The sequence below is a fragment of the Oncorhynchus clarkii genome, chromosome 17, assembly GCF_045791955.1.
Source record: "Oncorhynchus clarkii lewisi isolate Uvic-CL-2024 chromosome 17, UVic_Ocla_1.0, whole genome shotgun sequence".
NCBI classification, from domain to species: Eukaryota; Metazoa; Chordata; class Actinopteri; order Salmoniformes; family Salmonidae; genus Oncorhynchus; species Oncorhynchus clarkii.
In genome coordinates this window covers 44,260,486-44,275,414 of record NC_092163.1, presented here as the reverse complement: position 1 = coordinate 44,275,414, position 14,929 = coordinate 44,260,486, and the positions used below count along the sequence as shown (strand labels likewise).

Genomic DNA, 14,929 nt, shown 5'->3' with positions numbered 1-14,929 from the left:
CACCGGTCACCTCGCTCGAGTCATTTACCTATACTGTGGAATTTGTCTCATATCGTTCTCACAACATTGCGGAATCATAAGCCTACCAAATGTTTGTCTAGCATTTTATTATTATATGCAACGCATGTGCAGAATATCTGCCCAGTCTTTCTGGAAATCAACTTTCAGGCGGTGTCGCGACAACGAACATTACAGGTGCGTGCAGCTTGCTCTAGTCCAGTCGCCAACGTCCGATAAGTCATGCTTCTTGTCGATTTACAAATGCTGGACCATGTCTGGAGTCATGCTCAAACCAGACCTATAGCCTATACTCTCATTATGGGGCTGCATCTTTACTTCAAACGCACGCCCTTGCGAAAATGTCCAATTGACATCAATTTATGACATGGTTGATGTTTGTGTAGCCTGTACGTCACCAAATGGAATTGAGGCATATACTATCATCATTCGTCATTGGCTACCATGATCAGCCTCTTCAAATGTCGCTGTCTAGCCAGCAGATGGTGCTGAATTGTAAGCCTATAAATTACTGCATAGGATGAGTCTTCAATACAATACTTCCAAAGCACAACTCAGTTCTAAAATACCAGGGTGGGTTTCACCAACATGAATTAACACTTAAACTGTGTTAAATCAAGGTTTATCTATTGATCATGTTGCACAAAACTTTAAATCTAGTATGAAATTAGTCATAGTTAGATGTAACCCATAATCTAATTTTAAATTTAATTTTCACTATGATTGTTTGTTGTCACTCTTGGCCACTATAGTGTACTATTTATTATTGCCTGCCTTGAACACATTCAACTTTTAATTGATTAGTCCATCATGGACGGAATGGGTTTTTAGATGTTCTCTCATTAACTTCCTGGTGGTAAATTAATGTACACTTTATATACAAAAGTATGTGGACACCCCAGCCGCACCCATTGCTGACAGGTGCATAAAATCGAGCAAAAGAGAACCATTGCGCTCTCCTAAAAGCTTGGCTCGTGCATAAAAGCCACACATTTAGAAAAATGAAGAGTTGTAAATGGGTTTGCTGTCAAAAATATGTTGCCTAAAATGTACTTCATTATTCAATGCATATTTTTTTTTACTGCATCAGGGATAGTGTACACAGACTGTTTTGGCTTTACAGCCTTCTTCAGTCTACACACACAGCCATGCAATCTCCATAGACAAACACTGGAAGTAGAATAGCCTTACTGAAGAGCTCAGTGACTTTCAATGTGGCACTGTCATAGGATGCCACCTTTCCAACAAGTCAGTTCATCACATTTTTGCCCTATTAGAGCTGCCCTGGTCAACTATAAGTGCTGTTATTGTGAAGTGGAAATGTCTAGGAGCAACAATGGCTCATTCGTGAAGTGGTAGGCCACACAAGCTCCCAGAACGGGACCACCGAGTGCTGAAGCACGTAGCGCATAAAAATGGTCTGACCTTGGTTGCAACACTCACTACCAAGTTCCAATCCACCTCTGGAAGCAACGCCAGCACAATAATTATTCGTCTGGAGATTCATGAAATGGGTTTCCATGGGCGAGCAGCCGCACACAAGCCTAAGATCACCATGCGCAATGCCAAGCGTCTGCTGCAGGGGTGTAAAGCTCATCGCCATTGTACTCCGGAGCCGTGAAAACGCGTTCTCTGGAGTGATGAATCACACTTCACCATCTGGCAGTCCAAATCTGGGTTTGGCGGATGCCAGGAGAATGCTACCTGCCCCAATGCATAGTGCCAACTGTAAAGTTTGGTGGAATAATGGGACGGGCTAGGCCACTTAGTTCCAGTGAAGGGAAGTCTTAATGCTACAGCATACAATGGTATTCTAGACGATTCTGTGATTCCAAATTTGTGGCAACAGTTTGGAGAAGGCCCTTTCCTGTTTCAGTATGACAATGCCCCGGGCACAAAGCAAAGTCCATACAGAAACGTTTTGTCGAGATCGGTGTGGAAGAACTTGACTGGCCTGCACAGAGCCCTGACCTCAACCCCATCAAACACCTTTGGGATGAATTGGAACTCTGGCTGCAAGCCAGGCCTAATCGCCCAACATCAGAGCACAAACTCTAATGCTCTTGTGGCTGAATGGAAGCACATTTCCACAGCAATTTTCCAACATGTAGTGGAATGCCTTCCCAGAAGAGAGGAGGCTGTTATAGCAGCAAAGGGGAACCAACTCCATCTAATTGCCCATGATTTTGGAATTAAATGATTTTGGAATTAGATCCATGGGTGTTGTTGGATCAACATAAAGGGAGTGATTGCTCATCATCCTTTTATATTTTATGCTGATTTGTGAAACCGTTTTTGCCCTAGGAAGGCATAATCAGGCCAACAAAATTCAGCAATATGAAGTATGCACCCACATATGGGTGCACTAGACCTAGGCTATACAGGCACTGCTCATATGAAAGCTACCACAAATGCTACAAAAGCTACCACAAATTGAAATATGAAAGCTGGTAACTTGAAGATTGAGTTATCATAATGAGATTCTTGTGATAAGAGTACTTCTACAACATTCCCTAAAAACAAGTTATTTTAGGCAACTAGAAGTGAGCCCGGCAGAGAGAGCAATATTGATTTCTCTCTCGCTCCCTCCTCAGGGGAAACCATTGAAAGGATTATGTGTGAGAGCGTTTATTTAGACTGTGGAGGAGAGTGGAATTGTTTAGCGCTTGGACTAAACTTATCCGTTTAAATTGAAGAGAAATTAATCGAAACAAAGTATTTGAAGACTTGTTTGTTGTTACGTTAAATTAATGATATGTCAGACAAGGAAACTCAGCTTGCACATGGCACTGGAAATTAATCAAGTTGCCGAATAGCGACGCACTTGCATTTTTTTTGCGACATTTCTGAAGACTCAGTAGCATATAGTCTAAGATACGCGGAAGGGGTTTTGTGATGGAAGAAGGATTTACTTAATTTTATACAAACATATTTCTCTCTCCTGACTGACCTATGCGAGCATATACAAATGTTTATGGACTTGGGAAAAGAACACTAGCATTTCGGAGGATTACATTGACAAACATACAACCTTCATGATGAATCGGGCATTCTGGGATGTGATCTTTCTCATTACTGGTGAGTTCTATGAAGAAGAAAAAACAACACAGTTTGTAAAATATTTGAAAGACTACAAGCGAAGTGGCAGAAAGTGGGAATGATTGTAAAATGTTAAATGGGGGGGGGGGGGGGGGGTTAGTGAATTGGAATGTGCTATACCAGAAGGGGAAATGTCATTGTGTCCTAATACGGGTTTGCGTCTGTGAACCTTATAAATTAAGCCTCAACCAGGGGACCTACGGGGGCCACAGTGAGTGTAAGGTCTCCCTGAAAAAGTGCGGGAAAACGAACAATTGAATTCTAAAATGTAATCAGTAACCTCAATTTCCCCAATTTATCACATTTTAAGGAAGAGCATTATTTTAGTGAGCATCAGAAAGGGGAAAGTTGAGAACCCCAGGACTATAGGCTAGCCTACCCTACTCTTAGCAGGAAGTCCCGTTTACAGTTTTGATTGTATCTGACTCCAGTTTGTGAATTATAACCATTGTCAGGCTCAGTGATATTTCAACATTTCTATGAGAAACAAAGATGGTAGACCTACCAATGAGCCATCATTGATGTTTTATGTGGCGTGCATATGCTGCCAGTGCAGACCTATTCATAGGTTTCTAATGGCCTCATCCTTTTAGCAGGGGATACTTGACCCTGTTACTGTTATTGGCTGGTCAGTCACTCTTCTACGTCCCAACTGGTACCCTATTCCCTTGATCACGACTTACAGTTACATTACATTATGCCTAAGTCATTGGTCTTCTGTATTGGGAGTTTTGCTAAGAGCTCTGACGCTTAATCAAAACAACAGTATGATTATGGAAGCATAAGGATATTTTTCTTTCATATCAGCAAGAAATAATAATAATTTAAAAAAGGTTAAATTGATACACAACTTGATATGGCAGTGTGGAAACACTAACCCTATCTCCATGTCACAGCGTTTGTTTACGGAAGACAAGAGGCCTGTGCTATCTAGCATGCGGCAAACACCTGTGTGTAAGTGTAACTCGGGAAGTGTAGGTCAAGTGTACAGTCGTGGCCAAAAGTTTTGAGAATGACACAAATATACATTTTCAAAGTCTGCTGCCTCAGTTTGGCAATTTGCAAATACTCCAGAATGTTATGAAGAGTGATCAGATGAAATGCAATTAATTGCAAAGTCCCTCTTTTCCATGCAAATGAACTGAATCCCCCAAAAACATTTCCACTGCATTTCAGCCCTGCCACAAAAGGACCAGCTGACATCATGTCAGTGATTCTCTCGTTAACACAGGTGTGAGTGTTGATGAGGACAAGGCTGGAGATCAGTCTGTCATGCTGCTTGAGTTCAAATAACAGACTGGAAGCTTCAAAAGGAGGGTGGTGCTTGGAATCATTGTTCTTCCTCTGTCAACCATGGTTACCTGCAAGGAAACACATGACGTCATCATTGCTTTGCACAAAAAGGGCTTCACAGGCAAGGATACTGCTGCCACTAAGATTGCACCTAATCAACCATTTATCAGATCATCAAGAACTTCAAGGTGAGCGGTTTAAATGTTGTGAAGAAGGCTTCAGGGCGCCCAAGAAAGTCCAGCAAGCGACAGGACCGTCTCCTAAAGTTGATTCAGCTGTGGGATCGGGGTACCACCAGTACAGAGCTTGCTCAGGAATGGCAGCAGGCAGGTGTGAGTGCATCTGCACGCACAGTGAGGCGAAGACTTTTGGAGGATGGCCTGGTGTCAAGAAGGGCAGCAAAGAAACCACTTCTCTCAAGGAAAAACATCAGGGACAGACTGATATTCTGCAAATGGTACAGGGATTGAACTGCTGAGGACTGGGATAGTAATTTTCTCTGATGAATCCTGTTTCCGATTGTTTGGGGCATCCGGAAAAAGCTTGTCCGGAGAAGACAAGGTGAGCGCTACCATCAGTCCTGTGTCATGCCAACAGTAAAGCATCCTGAGCACCCAACCATCCAGGAACAGTTTGGTGACGAACAATGCCTTTTCCAGCATGATGGAGCACCTTGCCATAAGGCAAAAGTGATAACTAAGTGGCTCAGGGAACAAAACATTGATATTTTGGGTCCATGGCCAGGAAACTCCCCAAACCTTAATCCCATTGAGAACTTGTGGTCTATCCTCAAGAGGCGGGTGGACAAACAAAAACCCACAAATTCTGACAAACTACAAGCATTGATTATGCAAGAATGGGTTGCCATCAGTCAGGATGTGGCCCAGAAGTTAATTGACAGCATGCCAGGGCTGTTTGCAGAGATCTTGAAAAAGAAGGGTCAACACTGTAAATATTGACTCTTTGCATCAACTTCATGTAATTGTCAATAAAAAGCCTTTGACACTTATGAAATGCTTGTAGTTATACTTCAGTATTCCATAGTAACACCTGACAAAAATATCTAAAGACACTGAGGAAGCAGACTTTGTGAAAATTAATATTTGTGTCATTCTCAAAACTTTTGGCCACGACTGTAGTTTTTGTCGGGTGGAGGCACCCAGGACCGAGTTTGAGAAACCCTGTCCTGCATTGTACACATCTTTTGACCAGGGCTCATAGGTCTCTGGGGTAAATCCATTTGAATTCAGACACTGTTTGACAGCATTCTTTTTGATTTAAGCAAAACCTTCCATACATGATTGCCCATGGAAACGTGGTCAGAAAGTGACTTTTTGGACCTGAATGGCAAAACATTCAAGAGATAAAGGTGTTCAAAGTTGACCCATTTTGCATACCCCACCATACCCTGAGACATCCATGTCTTCATCACTGGGAAAGATTAACGGTTGAGTTTGATACCTTACAAAAGCTTACATTTAAAATCTTACAAACAGTGTTGTCAAACTATTTAATTATTTGTTGAGAAAAAAAAAGGTTGACACATGTCGCAGCTTAGACCATATTTCACAACATCTGAGGTTTTTGAGTTGTGCCCGCCATCGGTTGAGACACAACATGCTCTTGAACACAGGGTGGGTGTCATTTCAATCATCATAAGTGTATTTCCCTAAAGATCACTTCAATTTAGCGGCTACTTCATTTAAATGTAATTGAAATTATAACTTCTAATTACTACCACAAAGATGGCTGCCGGTCCACCCACCGTCAAATGTCAACTTAATTTGTCTTCTCTATTCTATCTATATTTCTATGATTTCAATATGTTTTCTATGGAGGCATGAAAGTTTGAATTTAAAACAACAGATATTCCCATTCAAGTCAATATTCTCTGATGGGTGAACCTCCAAATATCTTTGGAAGTTGACATTTCAATCTGATTCCCATTTGAGTACATTTATCAGCCATAACATGACACTGACCCTGTATTCAAGAGCATGTTGTGTCTCAAACGAAAGCCAGCACAACACAAAAACCATAGATTACGAAAAATAGGGTCTAAGCTACAACATATGTGAATATGAAAAACATCTGAGTTTAGGCGTTTTTAGATAAAAACAGATTTTTTTTTAAATGAAAGAACATTTTCACAGAAATGCTAAAAAAAATTGACAACCCTGTTTGCAATCTTTTAAATGATATCAATCCCAACCATTTGATATTTTCCAGTGATGAAGACATGGATGTCTCAGGGTATGGTGGGGTATGCAACATGGGTAAACTTTGAGCACCCATCTCCTTGAATGTTTCCGCATTCAGGTCCAAAAAGTCACTTTCTGAGCACTTCTACAACGGGCAAATATGTATGGAAGGTTTCATTCAAATCAAAAGGGCTGCTTTTAAAAAGTAATTAAATTCATATTGATTTTACCCTCTTGTCAAAAGTAGTGCACTATGCACGGAATAGGGTGCCATTTGTGACGCAGCCTGCCTTGACACAGCATTCATCCACCGTCTCTCTCTCTGGGCTTTGTACCTTGTCACACTCAGTGTCCTTAGCAACATCAGGGACGTCACGATTGACTGACTGATGAAATGCTCAGTGGTTCTCCTCTCCTTCATAACCAACTGATATGGATTAACCTGTGTTATGTGAGCAGTGTGTTTTCAACCATTATTTGAATTGAACCGGAGAATGAAGCTCTAATTTGATACTCAGCACTTTCATTGTCTGATATCTCCACATCACTGAATCTCGTCTCTCATTGGCTGCCTTACAGAATTCTAATTGTGGGATCACTCTCCGGGATCTGTCTATATTAAGACTATCCCAGCTTAGTCCCATTATAGACCCATTGTAGTGTGTCCATCCTTTCATCCCATTGTCATTCTTGAAATACGCAACACAAGCTGGTAAGAGGAAATCCAAACATAATGACAAATGGGAAAGTTGTGTGAGAGTTATGAGGACTGTACATGCCTCAGGATTCAACCCTCGATGGGACCAATGCAACAGAAAAAAGGAAAGTGGTTAATTAAGGTCAAGAACTAGAAATAAGATATAACACCATTTCAGTGCAATATTTGGTTAAGATCTCCTGGCAAGAGTGAAAAGCCCTCACACAGAAGAGTCAGATGGACACCCTATGCTCCCAAAGGGGCCAAGAGGTTTAAGTTAAGTAAGTCTGATATGTTAACATGTAGTGGTTTGGCAACGGAAAACAAAAATCTGTGTTCTTAGGTAGTACCTTAATTTCTGTCAGCTTTTCTCTACTGAATAGGACTCTGGTTGATCAGTGGGAACATAATTCATGTCACCTTGCTCTGCTGGGATCCGTGAGCTGGGAGATGAGTTCTATTTTAAGAGCAACAGGTTATTTGTAGACGGCTTGTTTCTCTGATTCAGTCAACTAAGTCACTTCGGATGAGAGCTGTTAGGTACCCCAAAAAAATGTAATAATTATACTGAACAAAAATATAAATGCAACATGTAAAGTGTTGGTCCCATGTTTCATGAGCTGAAATAAAACTTCTCATACATTTTCCATATGCACAAAAAAACTTATTTCTATCATATGTTGTGTACAAATTGGTTTCTCCTTTCTCCTTTGCCAAGATAATCCATTCATCTGACAGGTGTATCAAGAAGCTGATTAAGCAGCATGATCATTACACAGGTGCACCTTGTGCTGGGGACAGTAAAATGCCACTCTAAAATGTGTTTTGTCACACAGCACAATGCCACAGATGTTTTGAGGGGGCGTGCAATTGGCTTGCTGACTGAAGGAATGTCCACCAGAGGTGTTGCCAGAGAATTTGATGTTCATTTCTCTACTCTAAGCCACCTCCAACGTCGTTTTAGATGGAACCCATGTATTTGATACTATTCCACTCCAGCCATTACAACAAGCTTGTCCTCCCTAATTAAGGTGCCACCAAACTCCTATGCATTAGACATGGCAAAATGTATAGAATCGCAAAGAAATTAGCTTTACAACTGCAATATTGTCTCTGCACATTGACAAAACTCATAGAATTGCAGGGGGGGGGGGGTGTTCCCCAATACAATACTGGAAGGGGGTGCCTGAGTGGAAATGTTTAGGAACCCCAGGCCTAGTGGGATCTTCTTCAATGTCCCAACAGTTTCTTTATCTGATCCTAATTTAAAATCAATACCGATGTGTATACCTAAGCATTTAATCTGTTTCTTTTAACAGGGTCCCTCTTTACCTATGGAACCGGACAGGATAATTCTACTATTGCTACTAATTCTACTATGACCACCAGCCCTCCTGTGACTACTACCACTGTAAACATTATGCTATTTTCTACCACTACCAGCACCATTACTACAACCAACCTTCCAGTTAAAAGTAAGTAAGTGTGTGTGTGTGTGTTTGTGTGTGTGTGTGTGTGTGTGTGTCTCTTCAGGTGACTGACAGTCTAAATATGAATGCCCCTATAAAACCTCTCTACAGGGTGCTCCAGGGAATCTTTTACCTCTTCAGACTCATTGACTGGTGCCAAAGTTAATTCAAGGCTTCTCTAGTGAAGAGTCAGATGGCAACATAAAATGCCTTACAAAAGTGGACACATACAGACACTGTGCTGCACATGAATGAATTAGTTGACTTTTTTATATGAATCTAGTCCTCTGTTTGGATAGAAAGTAGCCAGTGTGGCAGACGTCAAACAACGCTAAAATAAAAATCCTGTAGCTTAATTCCCAGGCTACCCCCGATCACATGTCAGTCATCATCTGTGAGTCACCACAAAATCCAGAAATGCCCTAATGGCATTTTGACCATAGGGGGCAATTTGGGATGCTGCCAGAGGGGCTGAGGAGTAGCTGGGGCAGATACCTAAGGGGAGAACAGAGAGCTTTTTACAGGCTCTGAAAGAGAGAGAGGAGAAGGGACAATGCATGTAGGCTGGAATCCAACCGGCCATTTACCAATGGAATGGAGTGTGTGACGGTCGGCTGTAATGCAACCGTCTATCTCTCTGTTCATCCTCCCTCTCTCTCTCTTACTCACTCCCTCTTTCTCTGAATGCCACATTGTGGCATCTGTTTTGGCTGCCTGAGAAAAGATACTCAAACTTTTGTTTGGGCCAGTCCAGTTGGAATTTGGAACTCATTGTACAGTTGATGAGTAAGAAATTCATCCAGACTCTGTAATTTGGTTACTGTGTTCCTCCTGAGTCTTGACCCCTTCAGCTCATTCCAATGTTCATTTATTTCAGGAGATTCATTCTGTTATTCCAGCATCGTTTGGCCATAATAAATCACGTTTGATTGGATGTGAAGGAAAGAGGCAGGAGAGGGATGGGGGGCTGTGTCTGAAAAGGTTACTAGCTGTCAAATCCTTGCCTCCTCTGTCCTTATTTCCTGAAGTCCTCTCAAAGCTCAATGAAGGAGAGGTCTGAAGAAGGGACCTTTTTGATCTTCTCCTCAAATGCACTTTGAGAGTCATTCAGAAATCAAAGGAGGAAGCAAGGATTTGACGGGTATCTTTTCAGACAAAGCCCTGGAAAGAAAAGGGTGAGGATTTTACTCCTTGGCTTCAGGGATGTGCTTTCTCCAGACTTCTAATGGGTTTGATGATGGACAGACTTGTTGTTTGCTGTGTCGTGGCACTGGGGATTTGATTGGGGTTTAACTTGTCCATTTGCATGCGACACATCTTAATGCATGGTTGTCCCTTGGAGGGCCTTGTCCCTAACATAAGCCATGACAAAACCCAAGTCACTCAGAGGTAACAAAAGAAGTACAGTGCCTTCAGAAAGTATTCATTCCCCTTGACTTATTCCATAGTTTGTTGTGTTACAGCCTGAATTCAAAATGGGTGAGAAAAACATTTATTTAATCCATCTACACACATTACCCCATAATGACAAAGTGAAAATAGGTTTTTAGAAAGTGCTGATAATTTATTGAAAATGAAATACCAAAATAACTTATTTACATAAGTATTCACACCCCTGAGTCAATACATGTTAGAATCACCTTTGGCAGCATTACAGCTGAGTCTTTCTGGGTAAGTCTCTAGGAGTATTGCACATCTGGATTGTACAATGTTTGCCCATTTATAATTTTTTTTAATTCTTAAAGCTCTGTCAAATTGGTTGATCATTGCTAGATGACAATTTTCAAGTCTTCCCATAGATTTTCAAGCAGATTTAAGTCAAAACTGTAACTTGGCCTCTCAGGAACATTCAGTGTCTTGGTAATCAACTTCCAGTGTCGATTTGACCTTGTGTTTTAGGGTATTGTCTTCTGAAAGGTGAATTCATCTCTGTGTCTGGTAGAAAGCAGACTGAAACAGGTTTTCCTCTAGGATTTTGCCTGTCCTTAGCTCTTTTCAGTTTATTTTTTTATCATGAAAATCTCCCCAGTCTTTAACAATTACAAGCATACCCCTAACATGATGCAGCCACCACTATGCTTGAAAATATGGAGAGTGGTACTCAGTAATGTGTTGTATCGGATTTTCCTCAAACATTACTTTTTGTCCTGAATACAAAGAGTGTTAATTGCTTTGTCAACGATTTTTGTATTACTTTAGTGCCTTGTTCCAAACTGGATGCATGTTTTGGAATATTTTTTATTCTGTACTTCCTTCTTTTCACTCTGTCAATTAAGTTAGCATTGTGGAGTAACTACAAACATTTTTGATCCATCTTCAGTTTTCTTCTATTACAGCCGTTAAACTCTGTAAATGTTTTAAAGTCACTATTGGCATCATGGTGAAATCCCTGAGAGGTTTCCTTCCCCTCCGGCAACTGAGTTAGGAAGGACGCCTACATTTTTGTAGTGACTGGGTGTTTTAATACACCATCCAAAGTATAATTAATAACTTCACCATGCTCAGAGGGATAGTCATTGTTAGCTTTTTAGTTTTACCCATCAAGGCAATGGAAGAACCTCCCTGGTCTTTGTGGTTGAATCTGTGTTTGAAATTCACTGCTTGACTGAGGAATCTTACAGATAATTGTATGTGTGGGGTACAGGGCTGAGGTACTCAAAAATCATGTTAAACACTATTATTGCACACAGAGTGAGTCCATGCAACTTATTATTGAACTTATTTAGGCTTGCCATAACAAAGGGGTTGAATACTTATTGTCTATAACATAATTCTACTTTGACATTATGGGGTATTGTCTGTAGGCCAGTGACAAATGTAATCCATTTTAAATTCAGGCTGTAAGGCAACAACATTTGGAAAAAGTCAAGGGTGTGAATACTTTCTGAAGCACTATAAGTTTCCTCTGCCTCAGGGCCTTGAAAAATGTCCATTTGTATCTCCTGTCTCTGACTCAGAGTTTGTGGCAGCAGCTGTTCGATCACACTTCGATGACTGTCCTGACTCGCACAGCCACTTCTGTTTCCATGGCACCTGTCGTTTCCTGATTCTGGAGGAGACCCCTGCATGTGTGTAAGTTCAACTTCCTGTCCTGTGGTGCAGAAAATACAAGGATCTCTCTCTCGCTCTCGTTACACAGTCGTCATTATTTCAATATCCAATGAATCATTGTGTTACTCTGTCTGTATGGGAAATTGTTATTTGATAGTCATGAACTTGTGACCTGTCCTTGCTGGTGTGCAGCCACAACATAGCATATGTCCTAATTATTATATTTTGAGTTATCGAGAGTATTTGTTGGGTAACCCACCCAGTGTTAATGTCTGTGACTGACGGTTGAACAGCTCTTTCACGCTCCTCAGAACAATATGTGTTTAGGATCTGTTCTGCCAGTGCTCTGTTTGTACACGGATTCGCTGCAGTTCATAGAGCTGGTCTAAGCATGATGCAAATTGGAATTAGAGAGCGGCAGTCCACTTCTATCTGACTGAGCAGAGTAGAGAACCCCCTCCAGGATTAGGGTCTTTACTAAATAGCTTTTTAGTAGTGAATCCTCGAGACCCTTTTTTGGCATGTTCATAATACGAAGGGTATTGTGTGGTTGTTTATCTGATGCAAAATAGTTTTGCAGACTGAACTTCACTACCACCTAATATTCCTAAAACTTAGGTGTACTAATTCTACTTCAACGATATATTTATAGATTGTTATTTTTTTGCATTGCAAATGGAGTCTGTGAATTTGTCAAACACCCCTGAAGGAACAAGTCCACGTGGCTGTATGAAGTTTGATGTCCTTTCTCCTCTCCATGTTGGACAGGTGTCACCAAGGCTTTGTAGGGATGCGATGCGAGCACGCCGACCTGCTAGCCGTGGTGGCCACCAATCACAGGCAACAGACAGTTGCCACGGCGCTAGTGCTGTGTGTGATTGGCTGTGTCTTGACGATGCTTCTCTGTACACTTTTACAGTAAGTACATCATGTTATATCTTGATTCTGGTCAATTGGAAGAACACAAGTGAATAGAAATGTCACCATGACACTGCCCGTTCACTGAACCTACAAACTTGATTGTGTAGACATCAGCGTCAATCACATAGTTGATTACCCAATCCTACTGCCCACGCTACCATGATTTTGTTCATAAAGTAAGATTAAACCCTGCACTTATACTGATAGTATTTATAAAGGTTAATGAATGTGTTCACCCGAAATCATCTGTAATTGAAACATGTCCTCTCTCCCAGTTGCTGGTGGAGGCGGGACGGTTTGGGGCGGAGGCACAGACTCCACTGTGCCCCAGAGAAACAAGAAAGTAGGCTGAAGGGCCGAGGTCCCTGCTGTCACTCTGAAAGTGGTACAGACTTCCTTTTTGACTTTTGCCTAGTTTGTCTATGTTTCACATTCCAAACTCTCATCAAGTTTGAAATTGGAAACCACAGGGTTGTATTCATTACATCTTGCAAGGGAAACCAAAAGGAAGCAAGTGGAACCAAATGGTAGGGACCTGCCTGAATTTGTCCAACAGAAACTCTCATTTTTGTTGCAAAACTTTTTCTGTTTGGAGTAAACTGTTTCTGTTGCAAAACGTTTTGCAACAGAAACGGTACAAAGGATACACCCCAGGGGTTCTAATTATGATGATCGGTAAGGGGTATTTTTGTAATCGACAGGAGAAGGTAGCTATGAGCCCTTAAGGTAGGTTTAATGGCCTACTGTGTCCTAGCTGCTGAAGCATACTGAAGCTTTTCGCTGTGCATTTAGGACCCATCTGGTTTGAACGTGACGTTATTAGAGGCTCATGCTGTCAGACCTAATGTATAGGAACCATTGAGGTGTTGCTGACACTGTTGTCGCTAATTGATGTTTCCTGTCCTTAACATCCATTGACATGTAGATCTCACTTGGGGAGCCGCTCTAGCTCTTCTAAAGGATTATGAGAACACTACACTGAGATCATAAAGAGAGCAAAATACAGTCTTGACCATATCAGAACAGGATTCTCTATAGATCTATTAGTTACAGTGAATATTTTCAAAGATATGCTTACTACTGTACTCGACCTCACCCTAAATGAACTTTGAATGCTCTTGGCTCGTGCTTTTTGTGAAGTACACACTAATAACATGATCACACCCAGACCGCAATGTTAATCAAATGATAAACTACTTTCCTCGATAGATACGGTAGTTAGATGCTTGAAAGACTCAGTAAATACAGTGTTCTCTCTTAACCAGCAGTTGCATGCTATGGGTCTATCCGATGCTTATGCAAACCCAGGACCAGTATTTCCTTAACGTCTGCCCCCTCGTGTAAGTTTCATATATCTTGTAGAAATTTGGACTTCTTCTGAAACACATTTGAGATTATTAGGTACTTTTCTGATTTTAATTGAATGACATTTTCTGTTTCTACTTTGTCCTCTGTCAGATCACGTCCCTTATTCAGAAGGTACCACTGGGGCTGTGTTTTGTTGTCGATCCAATTTTAGATGGTCTAGACTATAGGAGGCTCTAGCTCTGTTTTGTAGGATAGTGTGTTTTTTGTAGTCCTGATCTGAGGGTATACATACAATTGCTGGAAACTGATCTCTCGTTTTAAAAGAGGGATCAGACAATTGTCATGGAATCATCCCCAAACCTTATGTGCATTGAGTAGAATGTAGAGTGACTTTGTGCTTGACTTCCAAGTCTCCATACCACATTGTCATCATGGGTTGATTTCATTTCCTTATTTTCTGAAACCTTTTTTTATCTTATCATTTCCCCTCAGTGGTTTGAGAGAGAAAACGCTGCTTGGAACGCCAGGGATTTTCACGATGGGCTGCCTTCTCTTCCCATCTGTCCATTCAACCCTAATGCCTGCTGGGACTACTATGGACTACACACAAGATGGCATCAGACACCCTGGCTAATAACATCCTCACAAAACTGAAAGGGGTATCTTTCTTACCAGACCAAGGGAAGTTGAATGTCATATTTGATGTCATATTCTCCACAGACCAGGATTTACAGAACTTCAGCACACTTGGAATACTGTGATCTCACTACTGTTGAAATGCATGGAGAGAAGAGAGGGAAACTGATCTCTCAGAAACACGGAACTCTCCGGAAGATCTCTCGGGAACCTGACGTGAGGAGATCCCCTCAGTG

General features: G+C 41.3%; 1 protein-coding gene across 1 annotated transcript; it reads left to right on the top strand.

The window, feature by feature from the left end:
- Positions 1 to 2,918: 2,918 nt before the first annotated feature.
- On the top strand, positions 2,919 to 14,557 carry LOC139369437 (protransforming growth factor alpha-like). Its single transcript, XM_071108702.1, has 6 exons — positions 2,919 to 3,096; positions 8,628 to 8,783; positions 11,735 to 11,849; positions 12,597 to 12,746; positions 13,025 to 13,134; positions 14,550 to 14,557. The coding sequence occupies exons 1-6, from the start codon at positions 3,054 to 3,056 to the stop codon at positions 14,555 to 14,557; spliced, it is 582 nt and encodes a 193-aa protein (XP_070964803.1). The 5' UTR covers positions 2,919 to 3,053.
- The last annotated feature ends 372 nt before the right edge of the window (positions 14,558 to 14,929 follow it).

Bases quoted from the DNA above. Each gene is read 5' to 3' on its own strand.
- LOC139369437 (XM_071108702.1), top strand. From the start codon at position 3,054: ATGATGAATCGGGCATTCTGGGATGTGATCTTTCTCATTACTG. The intron at 11,850-12,596 runs GTAAGTTCAACT...CATGTTGGACAG, and splicing joins GAGGAGACCCCTGCATGTGT to GTGTCACCAAGGCTTTGTAG. The intron at 12,747-13,024 runs GTAAGTACATCA...CCTCTCTCCCAG, and splicing joins CTTCTCTGTACACTTTTACA to TTGCTGGTGGAGGCGGGACG.